The sequence below is a fragment of the Lupinus angustifolius genome, chromosome LG05 (genome assembly GCF_001865875.1).
Source record: "Lupinus angustifolius cultivar Tanjil chromosome LG05, LupAngTanjil_v1.0, whole genome shotgun sequence".
In the NCBI taxonomy this organism is placed as follows: Eukaryota; Viridiplantae; Streptophyta; class Magnoliopsida; order Fabales; family Fabaceae; genus Lupinus; species Lupinus angustifolius.
Window position 1 is genome coordinate 22,024,839 of NC_032013.1, and position 22,172 is coordinate 22,047,010.

General features: G+C 31.3%; 1 protein-coding gene across 3 annotated transcripts; it reads right to left on the reverse strand.

Annotated features, from left to right (window-relative positions):
* LOC109348122 (basic leucine zipper 61-like) lies at nucleotides 7,383-10,713 on the reverse strand. Of its 3 annotated transcripts, none has more exons than XM_019588356.1 (4): nucleotides 9,910-10,713; nucleotides 8,633-8,726; nucleotides 8,395-8,521; nucleotides 7,383-7,856 (listed from the first exon to the last, which is right to left on the reverse strand). In XM_019588356.1, the coding sequence occupies exons 1-4, from the start codon at nucleotides 10,443-10,445 to the stop codon at nucleotides 7,663-7,665; spliced, it is 951 nt and encodes a 316-aa protein (XP_019443901.1). In that variant the 5' UTR covers nucleotides 10,446-10,713; the 3' UTR covers nucleotides 7,383-7,662. The 3 variants fall into 3 exon arrangements, with proteins under 3 accessions (XP_019443901.1, XP_019443900.1, XP_019443902.1); XM_019588355.1 differs by having other exon boundaries at nucleotides 8,633-8,735; XM_019588357.1 differs by having other exon boundaries at nucleotides 8,633-8,723; nucleotides 9,910-10,712.

Sequence of the window (22,172 nt, forward strand, 5' to 3'; positions counted from 1 at the left end):
AATGATAAAAATACATCATTTAACCATTCATTGACTTTTGTCTTCATACATTCCCTAAAAAAGAAAAGTAAATTACTCACACATTCATTCATGCATTCAAAAAATAAAAATTCATCATTCAATTATGCATTCAGAAATGAAATTCATCATTCAATTATACATTCAGAAAGAAAAATAAAAATTTATTAATTTATGCATTCATGCATTAAAAATTATTATTCATTAATTCACTAATATATACATAAACACATCATTTAGACATTCACTTGCTTATTCATACGTTCATCAAAAAAAATAAAAAAAATATATTCAAAAATAGAAAAAATTCATTCATTCATCCATGAAAAGTCAATATTCATACACATATTTATTTACACATTCCTTCATGCGTAGATTCATAAAAAAAACTTCATTCAAAAAATTGTATCATTTCATTAACTAGTTTTGATATCTTCCTTCATTATCATAAAAAGAAAAAATTCATACATATCGTAACCTTCGTGCATTCAAAATCATTTACATAATAAATTACATTTTCTAACATATCATGCATCATAAAAAGAAAATTACACGCATTCCTACATTTCATGCATCTTAAAAAGATTTGCATTCTCAACCATTCATATATCCCAACAAATGCATAATCATACACATTTCTTGCATCATTTTGAGTTATAAGTTGCATCCCAATTCATGTAACATAATAAAAACAAAAAATCACTTTATGCACATCATGCATCAATAAGAAATCATTTTTCTACATGCATTTCATGATCTCATTTCGAAGAGCACTCCTAAGTTTGAGTTGGTTTTAAGGATGATATTATTAGACTCGACTGAAGGCAATCAATATTGAAACTGGAGACATTAAAGATGATAGAGAACTCTCGGTTTGTCATTTAGTCCATACTCGATTGTGCATTGCCTTCAACTTCAGCTAAATTGGAGACCAAATTGAAAAATTATCCTCCCTTGAGGACTTGAGTCAAGGTTAAATCACTCATTCACTCAAGTTTCATGAATAAAGATTTAATTTCAAATGTATATATAAATATATATATATCATCTTACCAATCATATTTACCAAAAAAAAACACATAACCAAATAAATACAAATAAAATTAATCTATGCATTAATATGAGAATTTTGATTAAAATTGATTCAAAAGTAAAATGGAGGATGATGCAAATGTAAGAACCAGAAAATGATGTACATCTTCAAACAAATTTTCTAATGACACAATACATTTTTTGTAATTCCTAAACATCTTGGAGATATCTCTAGTCACCACATTTGAGCCAAGACATCGAGAAAGAAGATAATTTTTGAATAACCCTATATATTTCAATAACTCGGGTATGGTAGCTTTTCAACAGTTTTCCTTTACATTCAATTATTAAAGAAAAATATTCTTTTACATCAATCATGTGGCTGAGAGATAAGAAAATACAAAGAACGTGTCTTGCTAAAAAAAACAAAAAAAGAAGTAAAAAAGCCCACTGAGAATCCTTAATTAATATCCCTGGCAAAAGTGCAATATCAATGATTACAAAAGGAACCCTTCATGAAAAATTATCGCCTTAATCATAAGTCATCCTTATCAAAACCTGGAAAAATTCTCTTAATAATTGAATGTCATATTTGAAAAATGTTGAAAATAGGATAAAAAAGAAAGGTAAATGACGGGTATGGGAAACACAAGTTTTGAGCCTTATATACTTTTCTTGAAAACCCTAGCCAAACCACGGTATAAGCTTAGAAAGACCTTGTCGATGACTTATTTGCCTAAGATGTTCATCATGACCAAAAAATGCTTACTCCACAAATCTCGTACAATTTTGATAAAATATCTCATCTTTAATGCATAAGTTAAAATTCATTATCACCGTTATCTTATCAACACAAGTCAAAACACAAATTAAATGCCATCAACCACAATCAAAGCTCAATCCTCTATCCTTCATAATTTCACCATCACTCATAAGTCAAACCCAAATTCAATTCTATCATAGCCACCACCACATCTACTATTAGCAAACCCAAATTGAATTCTACCATAGCCACCATCACATCTACTATTAGTCAAACCCAAATTAAATTCTATCATCATCTTCACCACTATGTCTACCCAAGCCAAGCCAAACTCAAATTGAATTATATCATCATTACCACCATGTCAATCCAAGCCAAACCCAAATTAAATTTTATCATCACCACTCATAGTCCAAACACTTACCAAAATTTGCATGATCATGATTTTAGGAAAAGTTATGCATGAAATAAAGAACACTAAAAGCAAAGGGAAATTGGAAGCCTCTCATACTGGGACATGTTTTAAGATGATTCATGGTCTAGAGTCTTACAATACAAGTTTACCAAATCAATATGAATAGAAAAATGATTCGAATTATCTCACATTAGGGCAGTGGAAAGTCACAAGAAGACCAAACTAGGACAAATTTTGGGGTTGATCACCTTTTCTAATGGAAAGTCACTGGAAGCCCAAACTGGAGCAGTTTTTGGGTTGATCCCATTTTATTGCGGAAATTTAAAAAGAGCCCAAAACTGGAGCAATGCCAAAGTGATTTCTCATGATTGTATTAGTTGAATCAATCACAAGAAGTTAAAATCTCACAATTAGACACAAGAAAGTTCTTCGATTATCAAGTCTCTTGAAGAAAGAACGATTCTTTATTCAAAGCTTCTACTTTCCATCGAGTCAAGACACCTAAGAGTGTTAAAAAAGCAAAAATAAAGCAAAGGAGAAAAAAGAAAAAAAAAGAAAAGAGCGCTAAGTTGATAACCCACATGGGTAAAATGAGAGAATTCTCGACAGATGCTTACATAAGTTCTGGACAAAAATTAGGGAAAATTAAATGAGCACTCCAAGGTAAAAACTTACGACCACATATCCTCAATCACTCAAACTGTGGCAGCTTTTTGGAGAATCTAAGTCGTAGCCTCCTAGGTGAAGACAAATAGGCGCACTGAGGTAATTTTTGTTGTTACAAAAAGCATCAACACTTTTGAGAGAAATTTTATGCAAATACCCAGGCAAAATAGTTGAGTTTAGTCATTGTCCTCAAGATCATACCGAAGCGGTTTATGGAATACCTTAAGAGTTAAGAGAAAGACACCATCAAGTAAACTGGGGAAGATTTTGATGAAAATAACTATGGTGCCAATCAACATCAAACAACAAAGACCACTTCAGTGAGTTTATAAAAATTGATTAGTGTCATCTGGAAAATCATAAGTAACACATTGTAACATTTGTGCATGGGTCTTACTCATCATTCTACTACATTCAAACAAAACATATAGATTCATATCATACATGGCATACATATGTTAGAACGTAACTATATCTAGCAATGCATAATCACATTCATACACTAATCATTATAGCGCAAACAAATAAACAAAACATTGCTTAATCATACATTGCACATGCATCTTCACATTATTCTTCCAATAAACATAAACAAACAAATAAACATTGCATTGCACATTACAAAATGTTCAAACATGCATCTCTACATTATTCTTCCAATAAGCACAAACAAACAAATAAACATTGCATATAATGAAACATTCAAACATGCATCCTTACATTATTCTTCTAATAAGCACAAACAAACAAACAAAAATTACATAATCAAGTATTCAGACATGCATCACTACATTATTCTTCTAATAAGCACAAAGAAAGAAACAAAACATTACATAATCGTTCATTGTATATAATCAAGCATTCAAACATGCATATCTACATTATTCTTTCGATAAGCACAAGCAAACAGACAAAACATTGCATAGCGCATAACCATGCATTCTAGCATGCATTTCTATATCATGTCTGCATAATTAATTGGTGCGGGACCATCCCATTCCACAAGCGATTTTTCTAGACAAACCAAAACCTTCTTTACAGCAGCAAGGGTGAATCAGCAAATCCCTGATTTCTTATGGTAGAACGGGTGCCTCAGTAAATCCCTGATTCCTTATGGCAGCTCGACTGCCTCAACAAATCCATGGTTTTTTTTATAGCAACACGGGTGCCTCGACAAATCCCTAGTCCACCAGCATAGCATCGATCTGCATCATCAAAATTCGGTACCTTCCCAATGGCTTTTTTCTCAGCCTTAACAAAAATAACGTTAATTTATTTAATGGTTAATTACCATGATACCTCTCAAACCTCACTTTGCTTGCTATCATATAAGCAACAAGTGAAGAGGGATAGTTGTGAATACTCATTTTTGTCCAACCTAGAAAAAGCCTAAAACATTTTAAATTAAAAAAATAGAATTTCAAAGATGGTTTTCTAAAAAATAATAAAACTAAATCAGTTGTTAAGGTTCCTAAATCTAAGCGATAAGGTTAACCAAAATAAGATGGTCAAATCAATGTTGTTAAGGTTCCTAAATCTAAGTGATTAGGTTAACCAAAATTAAAAAAAAAAAAATAAACATGTCATGTTAATGTTCCTAAATCTAAATGATTAGGTTAACCAAAATTTAAATTTAAAATAATTGAATTCACAAAAAAGTGATTTTTCAAAAAATGAATAAAAAATGCAATAAAAGATACCTTATAGAAACTCATATATTTGTCTCTTAAAAAGCAATTAATAAAATGATTTTATTTTGTTTATTTTAGTATTTTCAAAATTATGATATTAAATGAATAAAAATAATTAAAACTATTTTTATAATTATTTTCAGATTTATTAAGGTAATTAAATAAAAATGTTAAGTATATTCCTTTAAGAACCTCACTTAAATTTAAAAATATAAAATTAAATAAGTAGTTTTGCTCATTTAAATTAATTAATTAACCAGATAATTTAATAATAAATAATAATAATAATTATAATAAAGTCATATATTTTAGTGAAGGGTATCGCTTAAGACAGGTGTGTATAGTGTTAATACATTCTCTACCTTGTAACTGACTCCAAAACATGAATATCAGAAATCCAAAGCCCAATGTACTTGAGCTTAAAATATTTTTCTACATTTTTAACTATAAAATATAGTGACAACTTTAACAAGATCGTGCAGCTGAAAATCGAGGCGCAACATGAAGACATGAATATGATTTAAATTTAAAATTTCTCTAATCCAATCCTCTCATACTTCATATAAAGTGATGAATGGATAGTTGTAGAAATGTGTAATGTTGTATATGTCTTAAATATAGATGTTAATCAATGACTTTGTGTTATGTCATGATATAATTATTGCCTTTAAAGTGATTTTTGAAAAACCAACAAAATATAATTTTATGGTCGTTCCCAAAGTTAACACAACATGCTCTGAGGCTTTAGAGGAGTAGAGTTTATTAAAGAAATGTTGAATTTCATGCATCTTAGTTGAGTTAGAAAATTCTATAAAATCACCAAATACACATGCTATCCCAACTTGTGTTTAAATATCATGTCATTTAGTTTATGTGGAAAGTGATATTTCATATTTGTACATATTGGGGCATGAAATTGGGACATGAAATTAGAACTCAAAATTGATATTTCATATTTGTACATATAGGGACATAGATATCGAAGTTTTTGCTGAGGTTTATGCCTTGCTTTGTTGCACACCTTTCCTTCTCCAAGCATGATGCATTGCTCCCTTAGCCAAGTCTGTAATTATAGAAATAAACTATAGCAGTAATATGATCAATGTGGCATGAATAGGTTAATGTAATTCAATATCCCCTCAAGTTGGAGAGTGAATGTTAATCACTCCCAGCTTGGATAAAAGGTGATGGAAAAGAGATGGATCTAGGGCCTTAGTTAAGATGTCAGTGGTTTGTTGTTCAGAGTTGATAGAAAGCAAGTGGTGAAGCTTATTTTGTAACATTTCCCTAACAACATGACAATCAATCTCTATATGTTTTGTCCTCTCATGGAAGACGGGATTAACAGCAATATATCTTGCAGAATCATTGTCAAAATAGAGAAGTGTAGGTAGCTTGAAAGAAATGTTTAATGAGAGAGTAAATAAGTAAGCCGTTGTACCTCGCAAGAAGCAATTGCCAAGGCACGATATTCAGCTTCTGGAGAAGACCTGGATAATGTGTTTTGCTTTTTGGATTTCCAAGAAATCAATGCATCCCCTAAAAACATACAATAACTAGAAATAGATCTTCTGGTATCAAGGCAGGCAGCCCAGTCTGAGTCAGTGAAGCCCTTTATTTGAACTATGGAATTGGTAGTGTAAAACAAACCTTGTCAAGGGCTACTTTTGATGTATCGAAGAACCCTGGTCATAGCTTTATAGTGGTTCATAGTGGGAGCAGCCATGAATTGGCTAAGTTGTTGGATAGAAAAGCTCAAGTCAGGCCTGGTGTTGGTCAAATAAAGGAGCCTTCCAACAAGTTGTCGATATGTTATAAGGTCATGGTATAGATTGCTATCATTTTGATGAAGGTGGGTGTGACAAATTTTAATTGATGTGACAAATTTGGGACACAAAACTGGAGGGGACAAATTTAATTGATGTGACAAATGGGGTGGCATATTTAATTGATGTGACAAATTTTAATTGGAGGGGACAAAATTTGGGACACAAAACTGGAACAGGTGATCCTCATCATTTGATAAGAGAATAAAGTATCTCCTGGGGATACTTTATCTCTTTCTGTCAATAAAAATATGACATGTGTACTATTTTGTTTATTTTTAGAAATATTTTTATAAAAAATAATTAAATCATAATTTTAGTGGCTAGAAGAAATAAGTTATGTCCTTATATCAAGAAATACTTTATTGTATGAGAAATTCAACTATTCACTTGGAAATTATCCTAGTACCTGAGAAGTTATATTCTTAAGAATGGTTGCTTCCAGCATTTGTAATTTTCTTGAACCACACTCTACCTGTAATGTGATAGCATCATATTTCATAATTGAACAAAAACTATGGTGGTAAGAACAAGAAAAGCCAACTACATTTTCTTTAAGATAAAGAAACACAATAGTGGCAGTTAACTACTCTAGGAAATGATTGTCTCTCAAACAAAAAAAAAACTTACTTTTTATTGTTCTAAAATCATTGACTTTACTTCTAAATGGATTGAATGTGTATTTAACTAAAACTGCCTAATATAATTAACCATTGGGACATTATATAGCATTTTGGCCCCTAAATAGACTAATAGTAATTAACTCATCCATGTGTTCTTCAATATGATCATTGAGATCCAGAATTTTGATGCCACAATAACATCAAGTTCCTAGTTCAGGAGTAAGAATTAATGGTAAGTTTACTCAACATTTTGTAAAAAATTATTTTGTAATAAACTAAAATAAAAAGAAGATAATTAGGCCCAAAGGAAGAAAAACAATAAAATATACCAGACCACACACCCCCTTCATCTAAAAAAATAGAGAAAAGTAATCCTCTAAAAATATAAGAAATTAAATCTTAAAATTCCAATCCAATCCCAAACAATCACCTTGTGAAACACAAAATAAAAAATAATAATAAATAAAAAAATCAATCTATTATAGCAATCCAATGTCAACTTTCTACCCTCCAACCCCAAACAGTGTTAGGTGCCCCACATAAACATGAATGGGGGACACATCATGTGAAAGATGTAGTTAGTACAAAGTGATTTACATCCACATGTCCTATTCCTTGTCTCTACTCCTCAACTTAGGGGTTGTTCTTTGTCCATGCATGTCAATGGTTGATGATGATGAAGAGAATGATGAGGTTGCATTTGTGGGGATTGAGGACCATGGTCATTGCTGTTTAGTGAGTTACCCATCTTTTGTAGATTCTGTTGGTGAACATATATTTGTCTCAATCTTTCTATTTCATTCTTTAATGCTTCTTGATGAGCTAAGAGATTAAAAAAAAAAACCATTATCTTAATAATCATGGTGCTTCAGTAAGTTGGAAAAAGGTGACTAATCCACAAAAGATTGAATAAACTATTAAAATTTGTTGTCTCAAACTATATCTTGTATCAATAATATTGAAGCAAAAAATAGAGAAAATAATAATTTTTTAATTAACATGATATATTTTCATTGATACGAAATATAATTTGATACATGGTTTAAGACAAGAGATCATTTTTCAAATAAAAGCAACAGAGATATGATCTTCAAATCATGTCCTATGTTGTTAGGTCAATGAAAATATATAATGTCTATTAACAATTTTAAATATTATTGTTGTTGCATTTGTTTCATTATTATTGCTTCCAAACATAGGATACAAGAGTTGGGAGAAAAGAAATCTGATAAAATAACTTAATTCTCACTCCAGACAAACATTGCATATTATGAATTTGTATAACATTTTATTGATTTTTCAAAAACTAATAATTAAAAAAGGTAAAAGGAAACAAAAAGTAGTATATATATATTATTACCATCTTTGAAAATCTTATCTTGGGCCAAAGCTGCAATCCGTTGCTTCAAGGCACTGTTGTCAACATTAAGAATCAAACGTTGGTGGTCCAAGAATGCAACTCTTGGTGACAATGCTGATACCTCAGTCTTCATTGTAACATTTTTCCACAGTTAATAAAATTAATACTACAAATACTACTTTACTATATATATATATGTATGTATGGTATGAAAATTCGTTAAATTAAACTTATTTACCTGCAAACTTGTTACGCTTCTTTCTAGCTCAGAAATGTATTGTAGCTTTCTCACTCTTGATCTTTGAGCTGATTGCCGGTTAGCCAAAATTCTGCTGTGCATACTAATAGTAATTATAAAAATATTCATAATAACAATGATAATGATAATATGAAGGTTTAATATCTCCACACATATGTAATATTTGAGTTTAATGGGTAAGAATTACTTTGCATCATTAAATATTGATTCATTATCATTTTCGAGTTCTACTTTTATTTAAGAGTTAATAATATTGAATACATGAATTTATGTTGTATATGATATTTTGATAATCAACCTACAAACTTTTTTCACATAATATATAATTTAACTTACCAATCATCATAATACTAAGTAAAGTATTGATATTGATAATTTTTTTACTTCAGGAACTTTAGACTAAAACTTTAGGAAATATATCATTTCTCTTTAGACCATTTCAATCTACGAAATTTATTCAATTGCTGTGCAGAAAACACAATATATGTGTAAACCGTATGTAAAAATATACATTACTTATGTGAAACCTTATTTAACCGGTTTAATTGAGACGTTGATTTTCTTTTGCCGATCAAAAAAAATTTGAGACGTTGAAAGATCCGGTTAAAAGAATATAAAATATGGTATTTTTTAAATATCAAATCAATCTAAGATTATTTTTTCCAAAAATTATTTCCCATTATACAATAGCTGAGTATCCAAATTTCAACTCTATTTTTAAATCTTTGTCATGCATTTCACTAATTATTCAAGTTAAACGTTCCTTCTATGAAGAATATAACCACACATCGTGCCATCTTCGTTTAAACAAGTATTATTAATGTTTTGATATTAAAAATTCGAAGACGGAAACTACATTCCATCACAAGTTTGTATTTTAAAATAAAATCTCATTTCTTCCTTAATACGTGCATGGTGGTAGGGAAACTATATATATATATATTATACTAAATTTTCTTATAAAATCTTTTATACCATAATAATTATATATGTACTTATAAACTAATAAAAAATAATTAAAAAGTCGTTCATCTATTAACCTAAGGTCCGTTAGATTTCAGTATAATAAAAAAGTCAATAATTCAATTCTTGTAAGCGAAGTTTGTTGAGAAAAATAATCATACACTCCTTAAGATACCATTAGTGGTATCAAAAAAATCAATCAAAAGTATAACATAGTAGGATAATGTATCATTTTTTAATATTATATCATTTAACATTAGAAAAATAATAATCTGCTATACGATGAGTATTACCTTTTGACCCTTTTGGGATCAGAGACGGTTTCAGTGCAACCGGTAGTGGCGGCAAAGAGTGGCTGCGCCGCCGCATCATTCTTACATGAGCTTTCCTCCTCAACCGTTTCATTTTCATGCTTAACCCCATGATTCACAACGTCCAACGCCATTGCCATTGGCTTCTCATCATTATTACTATTCTGGTCGGAGCACGGCGACGACGGGTTGGACGTGGAAGAAGTCTGTACCGGCGGCATCCCCACGGTGGCGTAGTCATCGGAGAACATAGAAACCAGCTGATCCTCGTCCAACCCGTCGAACGCGGTCTCGAGAAATGCAATTGAGTCGCTGGCGGATCTCCGGTGAGATCCTCGCCGCGACGAAGAGAAGTCGAGGAATTCATCAACCCATGATGGCAAATTTTGTTGTTGTTGTTGATGAGGAAGAAGAGTGGTTGAAGAGGGAATGAAGTTGGACATTGAAGAAGCTCTTTGGTGAAGAAATGAAGGAGAATTTTGGGGTATGGTTGGAATTTTTGGAGGTAACTGAGCCATAACCCTAAATATGTATGTGTGACCGTAAATATAGAGGTACCTAAAATTTTGTGTACTAGGAAGGAATAATATAATAGCCTCTCGTATATTTTCGATGTGTGTGTTGTGTTTGAGAAAGAAAATAGACAGAGATCCCAACAACCTAATCAAACACACAAATAACTGTTGCAAATCTTAGTTCAAGTTTTGTTGTTGTTGTTCTTGGGCCATTCAAAACCAGTGGGAGAGATATTAAAGAGAAGAGAGGCAATGGCATTATGTCATTTATAACCTCATGTTTCTACTTATTCACGTGCTATCATAGAAATATAAACAAAATAGTAATAGAAGGTCTCATTATATTATCAGAAAGATTAAAATATCAAAAATTCGATTATTATAAATGATATTTGCCGTGAGATAGCATCCCGAAAAGTTAATTTATTACCTATAATAACATGAGTGAATGACTTTGAAAATATCAAAACAAATTTACTATGAGAAATGGGGTGTTTTTATTCCTATGCCACAATTTTGAGAAAGATTTGTATAGTGTATATATTAATAGCAACTAATCAGAATCATGGATAACTTTAAAATAATTTCAATTTAAAAGTCTCAACAGAATTAGATGAAATTTGGTATAGGGATTCGATATATAATCAGACGTGTCTATGAAGAAATTTTTTGACAGAGACTAATTTATTTTGACAATAATAATCTATAGTCATCCACTACATGAAAATTACAAAAAAGGTTTTTTTTTATTGAATTTCTTTCCAATTTCTATTTTAATAACATATAGGTAATTGAATGGTTACACATTCCTAATATATATATATATATAAATAAATAAATAAATAAAGTTATTTTCCTCTCTCTTCTCTTAGATTTTGGTATATGTATAAGGTATTATGTATATTTTTCTAAGGTTGAAGGGAGAGAGGCACATGGGGAGGGAATTAGAGACAGCTAGCAACAGCAACAGCTAGCTGGTAGAAGACTTCACCATTTTAGTGGGAAAATGGTGAGTGCAGTTTAATAACCATATGGAATCAGTAACCACGTGCAGATGTGACACCTTCACTTCACATTCATTATTGACGTGTGCTACAATTTGTGTCACTTTATGTATTATTAATTATGATTGGTCAAAAAAATAATTAATAATTAAATTTTTAACTTTAATATATTTTTTCGACCAATTATAGCTAATAACATATTTATGGAATGATATAAATTAGTAGACTATATCTTATATTAATTTCAACCCAAATATATGTAGTAGTTTTATTTAGTACTTGTATGATAAAAAAAACCTAGTCTATGTCCTAGTAGTTCCTCTTGTGTCTTATCTATATACTACATGCACTGGGATAATGGGACCACCTTCAATGTTTTTGCCCCTAGCCAGTTCTCACATGGTGAGTATATCATGACCAGAATTGCTTAATTGATTACACTCTATATAAACATATCTTTCTTTATATCCTTTTTAGGGTTATACTTGTATATAAAAGGGCATTTACAGATCTCATTGATCTCTCACATTAACCCTTATAAGCACTTTTTATTTTTGTGTCTCAGCTGTGTTTCACCTTTTCACCGACCTATATATGAAGGTTCCCTCCCCTCTTAACTCACGTGTTATAGATATCACTTATCTCAAATGATGTTTCATTTTCTATCTCAAATTAATCAGAATGTTTTTATAAATTTGATTTAAAATAGTTCTTGGTTGTGGTTCTGATATAATGTTGTTTCTAATTCTTACTCTTTCGCACATTGGTGCATTGATCCTACCACTTATATTGAACTTTCTTATAACATGTAAACGAGTTGCCACCCTTGTGCCTTTTAATTCATTCGCTTATAAAAATCACCACATAACACCTATTATATATTTTTGGTTATGTTTTCTTACACTTTAATTCTCACACAGCTGTTATATACTAATTAATGACAATATTTTAAGTATTTGTTAATAACATATTAACATATATCAACACAGGTTGAGTACTTGGCGAATTTGTGATTTATATATTTAAAATAATAGACATAAGATAGAAAAAAACATGCAGTGTGGGATCAATCAATTTTCCCCCATTGTACAGTTACATAGGAGAAGATCCCTGGGGCAGACTAATTAATTTATGGTAGTGGGAAAATGAAGGACTTTGGGTAATGATGAGCTGTGAAGAAAAAAGAGTTGTGTAAGAATCATATACCCTCTCTCCCCATGTGAAACTCTTTGTAACATAAGAGCCTAGTTCTTTTGCTTTGTCCCCAAATCAGACTCACATGGGGGGTATTTGTGTTCCTACCTCCTTCCCCTCTATTTGAAAGTTTGGGTAGTTCCATCATTTCATGTTTTTTTTATACAACTATGGGATATTTCATAAGTCTAGGGGTAAGGAAGTAATATATCATTTTGGGTGCGTGATTGTTTCTCCCAATAAGTGTAGCTCACGGGAGTCATAAGGTGGTCTGATGGTTAAGATGAATGAGTTTAAGAAATGAAGTGAACGAGGTTGTGAGTTCGAGTCTCACTCATACTAAATTAAAAAAATTAAAAAATGAATTATAAGGTAGTTTGATAGTTAGAGATTGAGTGAAAGAGATTGATGGTTAAAGTCTCGCACACAACAAATATTAAAATACTAACAATTGCCGATAAAAATAAAAAACTAAATGTCGCTCACAGAAATCAAATATTTGACATTTCGATCTATTTTATTATTTAGTGGGTCTTATAGACCAATGCCCATTATTTCATGCTGATACCTATGTTGTATTTTTTAAAATGGGAAGTACTTAGGAGGCACTAATAATGATTAGGGTGAAGGTGGAATGCATGTTAGCACCTTATTATTTAAAAGTTGGTCTCTATTTTTATATGTACTTATGTATTAGAAACACACCATCTACTTTTGGTAATGTGCTATTAATTAAAAATATATTTCAATGTTCATTTTCTTGATGAATAAGTATGGAGAAGGTGGGGGAGGAATTAAGATTCCTCAAAAACTATATAAAATGATTTTTTTATAAATATATCATTAGGATAATAATAGATATATATTCCCTCAAGGTTGTAACTAGAGTCATAATATAACCTCACTCTTGCCAAGGTTAATGTAGTTAACTAACCCTCCACATGGTCAATGAAGACAATTCCACTCCATGTTACGTTCTACACATAAACATTCACATATTTATAATTTCACAAATTTATCATTCACATATTTGATATATTGTGGTATATATACATGCCATACATTTACATGAATGTAATTAGGTTCATCATTTATTTATATATAAAATTAAATGAATGCATCATATACATGAAGTTGTGCTAAATACTTAATAAACAATTATATTTCCATTTAACTCAAATGAGAATATCTTGATCAAACAAAGAAAGAAACTAGAAATATATATATAGATGGGTGGTAATTTGGATATTAAAATAATTGAAAATCATAACCAAAGGGTTTGCATGTGATCCTAATTAGATAATCTCTGAAATTAGTGTTAATTTTGTGATCCCTAGATTGGTGTGGTACCGTACAGAGGAATGTAGAGGAAAAGGACTGAGAAGTGAATAGGAAGAAGCATAATTGCACGTGCAGGTCCCTACCTGTCTGCCTTATTTTTTTTAATTTAATAATAGATATGATAAGATAATTAATAATTAATAAATGTTTATATTTATTTAAATACACAATATATTTCACCTAACACCAAAAGTGGACGCGCAAACACATTAGTAAAAGAAGAAAGTTTGATAGGGACCATTACAGTTTCCATTTAAGAGTATTGTATTTTTGGGTGGAAGTTCTAGTGTGCTACTCAATAAATATCTATAAATATGGATGGGTAACAGTGTTATAATCTCGATTCGGATTAATTGATCTGACTTAAATTGGACATACGATTAATTTAAGTCTCTCATCTAACAAATTTCACATAAAAAATGATTGATAAAGTTTGACTCGGTCGATTTAAGCCTAAAACCGATGACTCAGATGGTCAGACTGAATGGACCATGTCAATCAAAAAATATTTTTAAAAATAATAATCAAAACAAAGTTATTTTTAGATAAAAAATTCAAATGTTTGTAATTTATTCGTAGTTATGCTTGTCATTTGTTAACTCATATAACAAAATTTTGGTTGTTTATTGTTCATTTTGTGTGTGCAATTAAAGCATGCCATATACGTTTTTGACGATGTTTTAAACTTATTTATGGCATTTCATAGTAATAAAATCTTATTTATTGATATTTAGTTAGGTATGGTAATATTTTCAAATTTGGAATATAAATTTGTTAAATTGGAATTTGCTTAATAATTTTGAGAAGTTGTAGCATAAGGTTTTGAATAATAAGTACTTGGGTGACAATTCTTTGTTTTTTGCTCTGACTAAAGCAACTATGTTGTACACCTGGAGGAGTATTTTGAATGCCACTCACTCTCAAGGATGGTTTTCACTTTCAGTTGGGGAGTAGAGACTGATCTTTATGGTATAACAATTGGACTGGTTTGGAAACTTATGCAATCTAGTTAATTTTGTACACATTTTTTATATGCATCTACAAGTGAAGGATCTTTGGAGTGATGGTTCATGGGATTTTAGTTCACTTTACACCATGGTTCCTTATGAAGTAATAGATACAATTTGCAGTAATTTTTCTCTAGGCTCGCCTATTACAGAAGAGTGGTGGATATGGGAAGGTAATGGAATTGACATCTATTTAGAAAATTCATGATATTGGTGATTAAAAAATATTGAGGAGAATGATGTTTTGCTGTCTGGGGATTGGAATCTCGTGTGGAGGCTTAGGGTTCCTGAGAAAGTGAAATTGATGTGTTGGTTGGATTTTCATGAGGCCTTACCTTCGAATGAGCTTCATTTTAGAAGGAGTATGACCGCAACCCCAACATGTTTGAGATGTAATGTTGGGATTGGGAATCTTACGCGTCTGTTTAGGGATTTCTGATTCCGCTGCTATTTGGAATAGACTTGGCTAAACAAACGTATCTTTCTTTGTAACTCAGTCTTTTCGCTCTCGGTGATAGAAAACTGCAAGTATTGTAATGGTTTGCTCTTTCTAGATGGTATTTGATGGGTGTGGAGGGGGAGGAATAATTATATTCTTAGCACATCCAGCTAGGATATTAATTATCTTGCCCACAATGTTCATCAAAATTATTAGGATTGGCGCTAGATAGGTAACGATGTCTTTATGGAGGAGATTCTTTGGTGTCTTCTAGTAGCTGTATCAGACCTACTAATGTTATTGATGGATGGGGTGTTGTTCGAGATCATGCAGGCCGTTGGTTTGATAGATTTTCAGCAAACTATGGAGATGAGTCGCATATCTTAGCGGAGCTTATGACTATGGAGGAAGGTCTAAAGCTCAGTTGGAACTTGGGGTTGAAAAAGGTCATCCTAGAGTCTGATTGTCTTAAGGTTGTCCATTTTATTCAGGATGGAGTACATATTCAATATTGCTTATCTCGGGATTGGATTGTTGAGATCGAGTTTGTTGTTCGTGAGGCTAATCAGGTGGCTGATTTCATGGCTAGAATTGGATCTCATGCTTCAGATACCTTCAAGATCTAGAATATTGCTCCTTCTCGCTGTCATATTTATCTTGCTCACAATCTCTCTCATGTAGTCTAGCTTTTGTGGTCTATTTTTTGTTTTCCAATGTACCAAAAAATCTATTATTATGAATTTTTAATACAAATCGAGTCAAACTGATCCAATCAATAACTCATTGACCCAATGTCATGATCGAGTCATCGATCGGTCTGAATTAATAACACTTATCGATAATACTGATGTCATTTATATATTTTATTTTTATTTAAATGCAACATTTCGAATTTTTCTGAGCTATTGGATTTAATAATACAATTAAGATATATTTCATATTTTAAATATTATTTTTATTTTTTTTCCTCGATGAGTAAGAGAAGTAATCAATTGCTTAGGGAGTTAGGCCATCGAGGAGTAATCTTTACAATACAATCAACTAGCCTCATACAATAGTGTGAAAACTAAAAAAAATCCAAGAGGGTGAACATGAGTCGGGTTGAGTTAGGTAAGGCTTATCCTTACTCTGCTTGACCCTCAAAGCTGATTGAATTATTTTTTTTGAACTCAAACTTGAATCTAGATTTAAAGACTAGTTAACCTAATCCTAAATGTCAACTGACCCAATTTTGAATTCAAACTCGTCCCTAGACTCGATTAAATGTAACCTTTTCAAACATGTCTCTATTAGATAAAATTTTCTCAATATTACCAATTATTATGATTATGTAATTTGTCATAAGAAATGATATATGTGTACATATTTTGTTAGTCATTTACATATATGCATATATGATGGAAAAATTAAAGAATCAATGATAGTATGGACCAAATAGATGTTATTACTTTGTACGCAATTGAATATGTAAATACAAACATGATGAATGCACTACGTTAGAACAGCAAAACAACACCACTTAAAATTGTCATTTAACAATGTTTTTGTGGCGCTTTCTATGTGAGTACAGTAGTACATAAGGTTATATTCAACAACGTTTTTTATAGTATTGTAGAAAGTAGACATTTAACAACGCTCACTGAAACAAGCTGTTAAATGTCTACTTTCTAAATAAGACAATATCTCTCCCAGACATTCTATCAAACACATGACAAACATGTTCAACTCCAACACATTTACAATAGAGTTGTTAAAATACCAACGACTTCAACTACATTCAAACTTCACATATTCCAATATTATAACATAACATATAAGTAATGAGATCTTACACAAATTGTTCATTTTTTCTTCTCCAATGTTCACCATAGCCAAAAACCTAGAACATCATAGCTACATAACTTCATAACAAATAAAGATCACACTATTAGTGAAGGGAGAAATAAATGAGCTAAAATAAGATAACGGTTTACCTTATGCTTGAAGAGAAAAACCAAAAATCAATAACTTCACCATAACTGCATAACTTCACAACAAATAAATATCACACTGAGTGAATAGAGAAATAAATGAACTAAAATAAGATAACGATTTACCTTATGCTTGAAGAGAAAAACAAAAAAAAATAAATAACTTGTTTGAATAGAGAAACTAAAAGCAAAACAGGAAAAAAATGCAACTTATGGAGAAGAAGAAAAAGAAAAGTAATAGAAATAATAAATTGAGTTATATGTATTATTGTGTGAAGTTTTATTTTTGAATTTGAAAAGATTCCCTCTCACTAAAACAAGCATTTAACATCTCTTATTGAAGAAGTGTTGTTAAATTTATGAAGCTTTAACAACACTTGCTTTAACAAACGATGTTAAATATAACACATTTAACAATGTTTTCTTCAACAGCGTTGTTAAATATAACACTTTTAATAACGCTTATTGAAGAAGTGTGATTAAATATATGAAGTGTGATCTCTAACAACGCTTGCTTTAACAAGCGCTGTTAAAGATAACTCTTTTAACATCGTTTTCTTCAATAAGCGTTGTTAAAGATAACGCATTTAACAATGCTTATTGAAAAAGAGGTGTTAAATATATGAAGTATGACCTTTAACAACGATTGTTTCAATAAGCGTTGTTAAAGATAACACATTTGACAGCAATTTCTTCAATAAACACGGTTAATTATCTTCCGCCTTACGTTTAACAACGTTCAATACAAAAACGATGTTGAATGAGCGTTGTTAAATATTAATTCTAGCATAATGATGAGTTATCATGGGATGAGAGAAGTTATGATTGTCTCTTACCCAATCCTAAATATTGAGTAGTCTAAATTTTGAATCCAAACTCGACCTTAGACTCGATAAAACTAACCATTTTAAGACATCATTATGGTTATGACAAATTGGCTTAGCGGATAGGTCCAGTCTTGCTCACCCTCAATATCCAAGATCTCAAGAATGTTTGATCAATAATTATTAAAAATAATTGTATTATGTGTGAGCCAAATGCTCCAAAACACACTTATTGACAACAAACCTCAGTTGCTTACAATTGAGGAAGAGAATTGTGATGTTGGTATTAACAGTATTATTTATTTTAATAATTGTATTATATATTGTTTCCTAAAAAATAAATGTATTACATATTAAATTTCAAAGAGATAGGAATATAAAAAATCAAATAGATATTATCTTATCTATATCTATGTTAAGTAAAAGAGACTTGTCACCTTAATATTTAATTTCTACTTTTTAAACTTTTTTATAACTCTCCAATAATGGCTACATTTTTTTTTGTTTACTATCAAACAAGGTAAAGCAATATATAAAAGTCTGACTCAACTGCCTTTAGGTGAGAAAAAATCGTGAGAACCATGGGAAAGAAGCAACAAGCAGCAAGAAAATGATGATCCAAACCTTTCTCCTCCATCACTCAATCTGTATCAACAAGAAATATTTATATGAGAAGATGGGGAAATACATGAGTGCTTGATTAAGCAAGAGATAACATTTGTTGAGTCTCGATAACCACATATACCCTATAACTTTGCATTAAAGGCTAAACGAATGCATGTATTATAGCAAAAACAAGCTACCCAGTGGAACAACATCTATTGTCTCAAATTATCAACAATGTATTGATCTTGTGGTGTAAAGCTCCACTAAATCTTTAGGATGATCAACAGGTTTAGAGTTCAATTTTTGGGAGCACACTTATTAGGAGGGATAACCACAATCTCAAAAAGAATTAGTTCTTTACCCAAAAATTGTGAGATTATATCTCAAATTCTTTCTAGTACGAACAAAAACATGTTATGTGAGTTGAAAACATGCTATATGAGACATAATTTGAGATAATAAATATTTATTCCTACCCTATGACCATTGCATCTCTAATAAGACCACCAGAACCCTACTTGGCTTGAACTCTCCTAAATGTGCCATCAATTTTTACTTTAACCAAACAACATGGAGTGAATCCCACAGCAATATTTTTAAGGTTTTAAATAGGATGTTAAAATGGTAGGAGTCATTCGTGAATGAGATAGAAAAGATGAACAAGAAAGAAAGAGAAAAATAAAGAATGAGAATCAAAACTTTCGTATAATATTTTTCATTGATTGAATTAGAAAAGGATACAATGATTTATATATTAAAAACCAGAAAAACTAACAACCAACTATCTAGCAACTAACTATCTCAATAATGTTTTAACATCCCCGCTGTTACAAATTTATAATTTCTAATTAAGGTGTGCGTCATATATTTGATACAATGATATCGGCTATTCATTTCGGGGTTACATTATAAGTGATCTAATTGCTGAAAGTCCATAGATTTCTAAAAGTTGATAATGGATATGAGCTTAATTGGTAGATACCCAACAGGTAAACCTATAAGGGATAATGAGAACCCTATAAGTTAACGCATAAAGAAGGTTATGGTCCCCAACACATCAAATCAAATTTAGTTTTCTCCTCTCCCCCTCAGAGTGAAAACGCAAGTCCCAAGAGGAATTATGGATTTGGTTCAGGAAGGTCATCATACCACAAAACCTCTTTCAGAAACGTAGATCAAAGGAGCACATCCAGGAACATGGATTCAGGTATGACACTGCCCCCTTTGTTTCATATATGTGTGTGAGAATCATGAGATTCAAGATCCTAGGATTAGTATTTCACCAATCATAAGGAATTCCCAACAAGTGGTATCAGAGATTAGGTTCTGAATTTTTTATGATTCTCCATTAAGAGTGTTTTCCCAAATCTTGTATGAACCCTAATTTTAATATGGGGATTATTGAATTATGCTTCCGCTGTTATGTTATAAAGAATTGAGATTTCGTGTGCAGTGTTGAATCTGTGTTAAATATTATTTTGATTCTATTTGTGATTCCATTGACGAGAAGCTTATTTAAGCCCATAAACAGATTTCTTTAATTGCATACCATAGACTTTGAGCCAACTGACACAGTTTTCTAGTTGCACCATATAGATCGTTTCCTTAATATCACCATTAAGAAACATAGTCTTAACATCCATATGATGTAGCTCTAAATCAAAATGAGCCATCAGTGTCAATATTATTCTAAAAGAATCCTTCGAAGATACTGGAGAGAAGGTTTCTTTTTAATTAATGCATTCTTTCTGAGTGAAGCCTGTAGCTACTAGACGAGTTTTGTATTTGTCAATATTACCATTTAAATTCCTCTTGGTTTTAAATATCCATTTGAAACCAATTGGTTTCTCACCTTTAGGTAATTCGACAATATCCCAAACGCCATTATCATGCATAGACTTCATCTCATCCTTCATGGCATCGATCCACTTTTGAGAGTTAGAACTTTTCATGGCTTGACAAAAGTTCAATGGAGCCTCTTTTGTTAACTCAATGTCATTCTCATGTTCTTGAAGAAATACAATATAATCATCAGGAATTGCACTTCTCCTATATCTAGTGGATCTCCTTAATGACATTTCTACTTATTGAGGTTGTTGAATTTGTTCTATAGGTGCTTGAGGGAGAACCTCATTGTTGTCTTGTTCTGAAATATTGTCAAGGATAATATTCTGAACGTTATCTTCTATTACCGAATTTATTCCTTGAATGGTAATAGGCACAAGAACTTGTTCAATATCAGTGATAGGTTCTTCTTCAAAGACAACATTTTGTATGTTCTCTGCCTTCCCAAAATCAACTTCCTCAAGAAATCTTGCATTTCCCGTCTCAAAAAAGAGTCTTGAAGTGGGATCATAAAATTTAGAGCTCCGAGAGCTTCAGCATAGCCAACAAAATGTTCAGTTTTCTTTCATGCGATCTATAAGGCCGCGCCTCAGTTGGACAACCCCAAATGTTCAAGTGTTTCAAGCTTGGTCTTTTATTAGTCCAAAGCTCATATGAGGTTTTGTTAACTTCTTTACTTGGCACATTATTAAGGATGTAAACTGCAGTCTTTAAAGCTTCCCCCAAAGAAACTCTAGTAAGGAAGAATGACTAATCATACTTCTCACCATATTCTTAAGAATTCGGTTTTGTTGCTCAGCAACACCATTCATGCTAGGTTTGCCTGGCATAGTGTATTGCGGANGGAACAATTCCACACTCTCTGAGGAAAAATGCAAATGGCCCTAGACGTTGTTCTCCTGATCCATCATATCTGCCATAATATTCACCACCATAGTCAGATTTGACAGCCTTAATTTTTTTTCCAAGTTGAAGTTCAACTTCAACCTTGAAAGACTTGAAAACATCCAAGGATTGGGACTTCTCATGTATAAGATATAGATAGCCGTACCTAGAGTAATCGTCTATGAACGTAATAAAATAATGTTGTCCATTCTAGGAAGCATAGGGAAAGGACCACATATATCTGTATATATTAGTTCTAAGACATCTTTAGCTCTTTCGGCACCTAACTTCCTTTTGTTTGTCTGTTTTCCCTTTATGCACTCAGCACAGACCTCAAAGTCTGATAAATTTAAACGGTCAAGAATTTCATCCGACACAAGTCTTTGAATTCTTTGTTTAGATATATGACCTAAACGCTTGTGCCATAAGGTAGCTGAATTCTCTTTTAATTTTCGTTTTGTACCACGTGAATTTGTTTGCAGTATTTCATTAGTGGAACTAGAAACATCAAGCATATACAAATTATCAATTAAAGAACCAGAATCAACAACATATGAATTTGTGATAAAGACTAACTTTATTATTTCCAAAAGAACAAGAAAAACCAAATTTGTC

Bases quoted from the DNA above. Each gene is read 5' to 3' on its own strand.
- LOC109348122 (XM_019588355.1), bottom strand. From the start codon at position 10,445: ATGGCTCAGTTACCTCCAAAAATTCCAACCATACCCCAAAATTCTCCT. The intron at 8,522-8,632 runs GTAAATAAGTTT...GTTACAATGAAG, and splicing joins GAAGCGTAACAAGTTTGCAG to ACTGAGGTATCAGCATTGTC. The intron at 7,857-8,394 runs GTAATAATATAT...TTAATCTCTTAG, and splicing joins AGATAAGATTTTCAAAGATG to CTCATCAAGAAGCATTAAAG.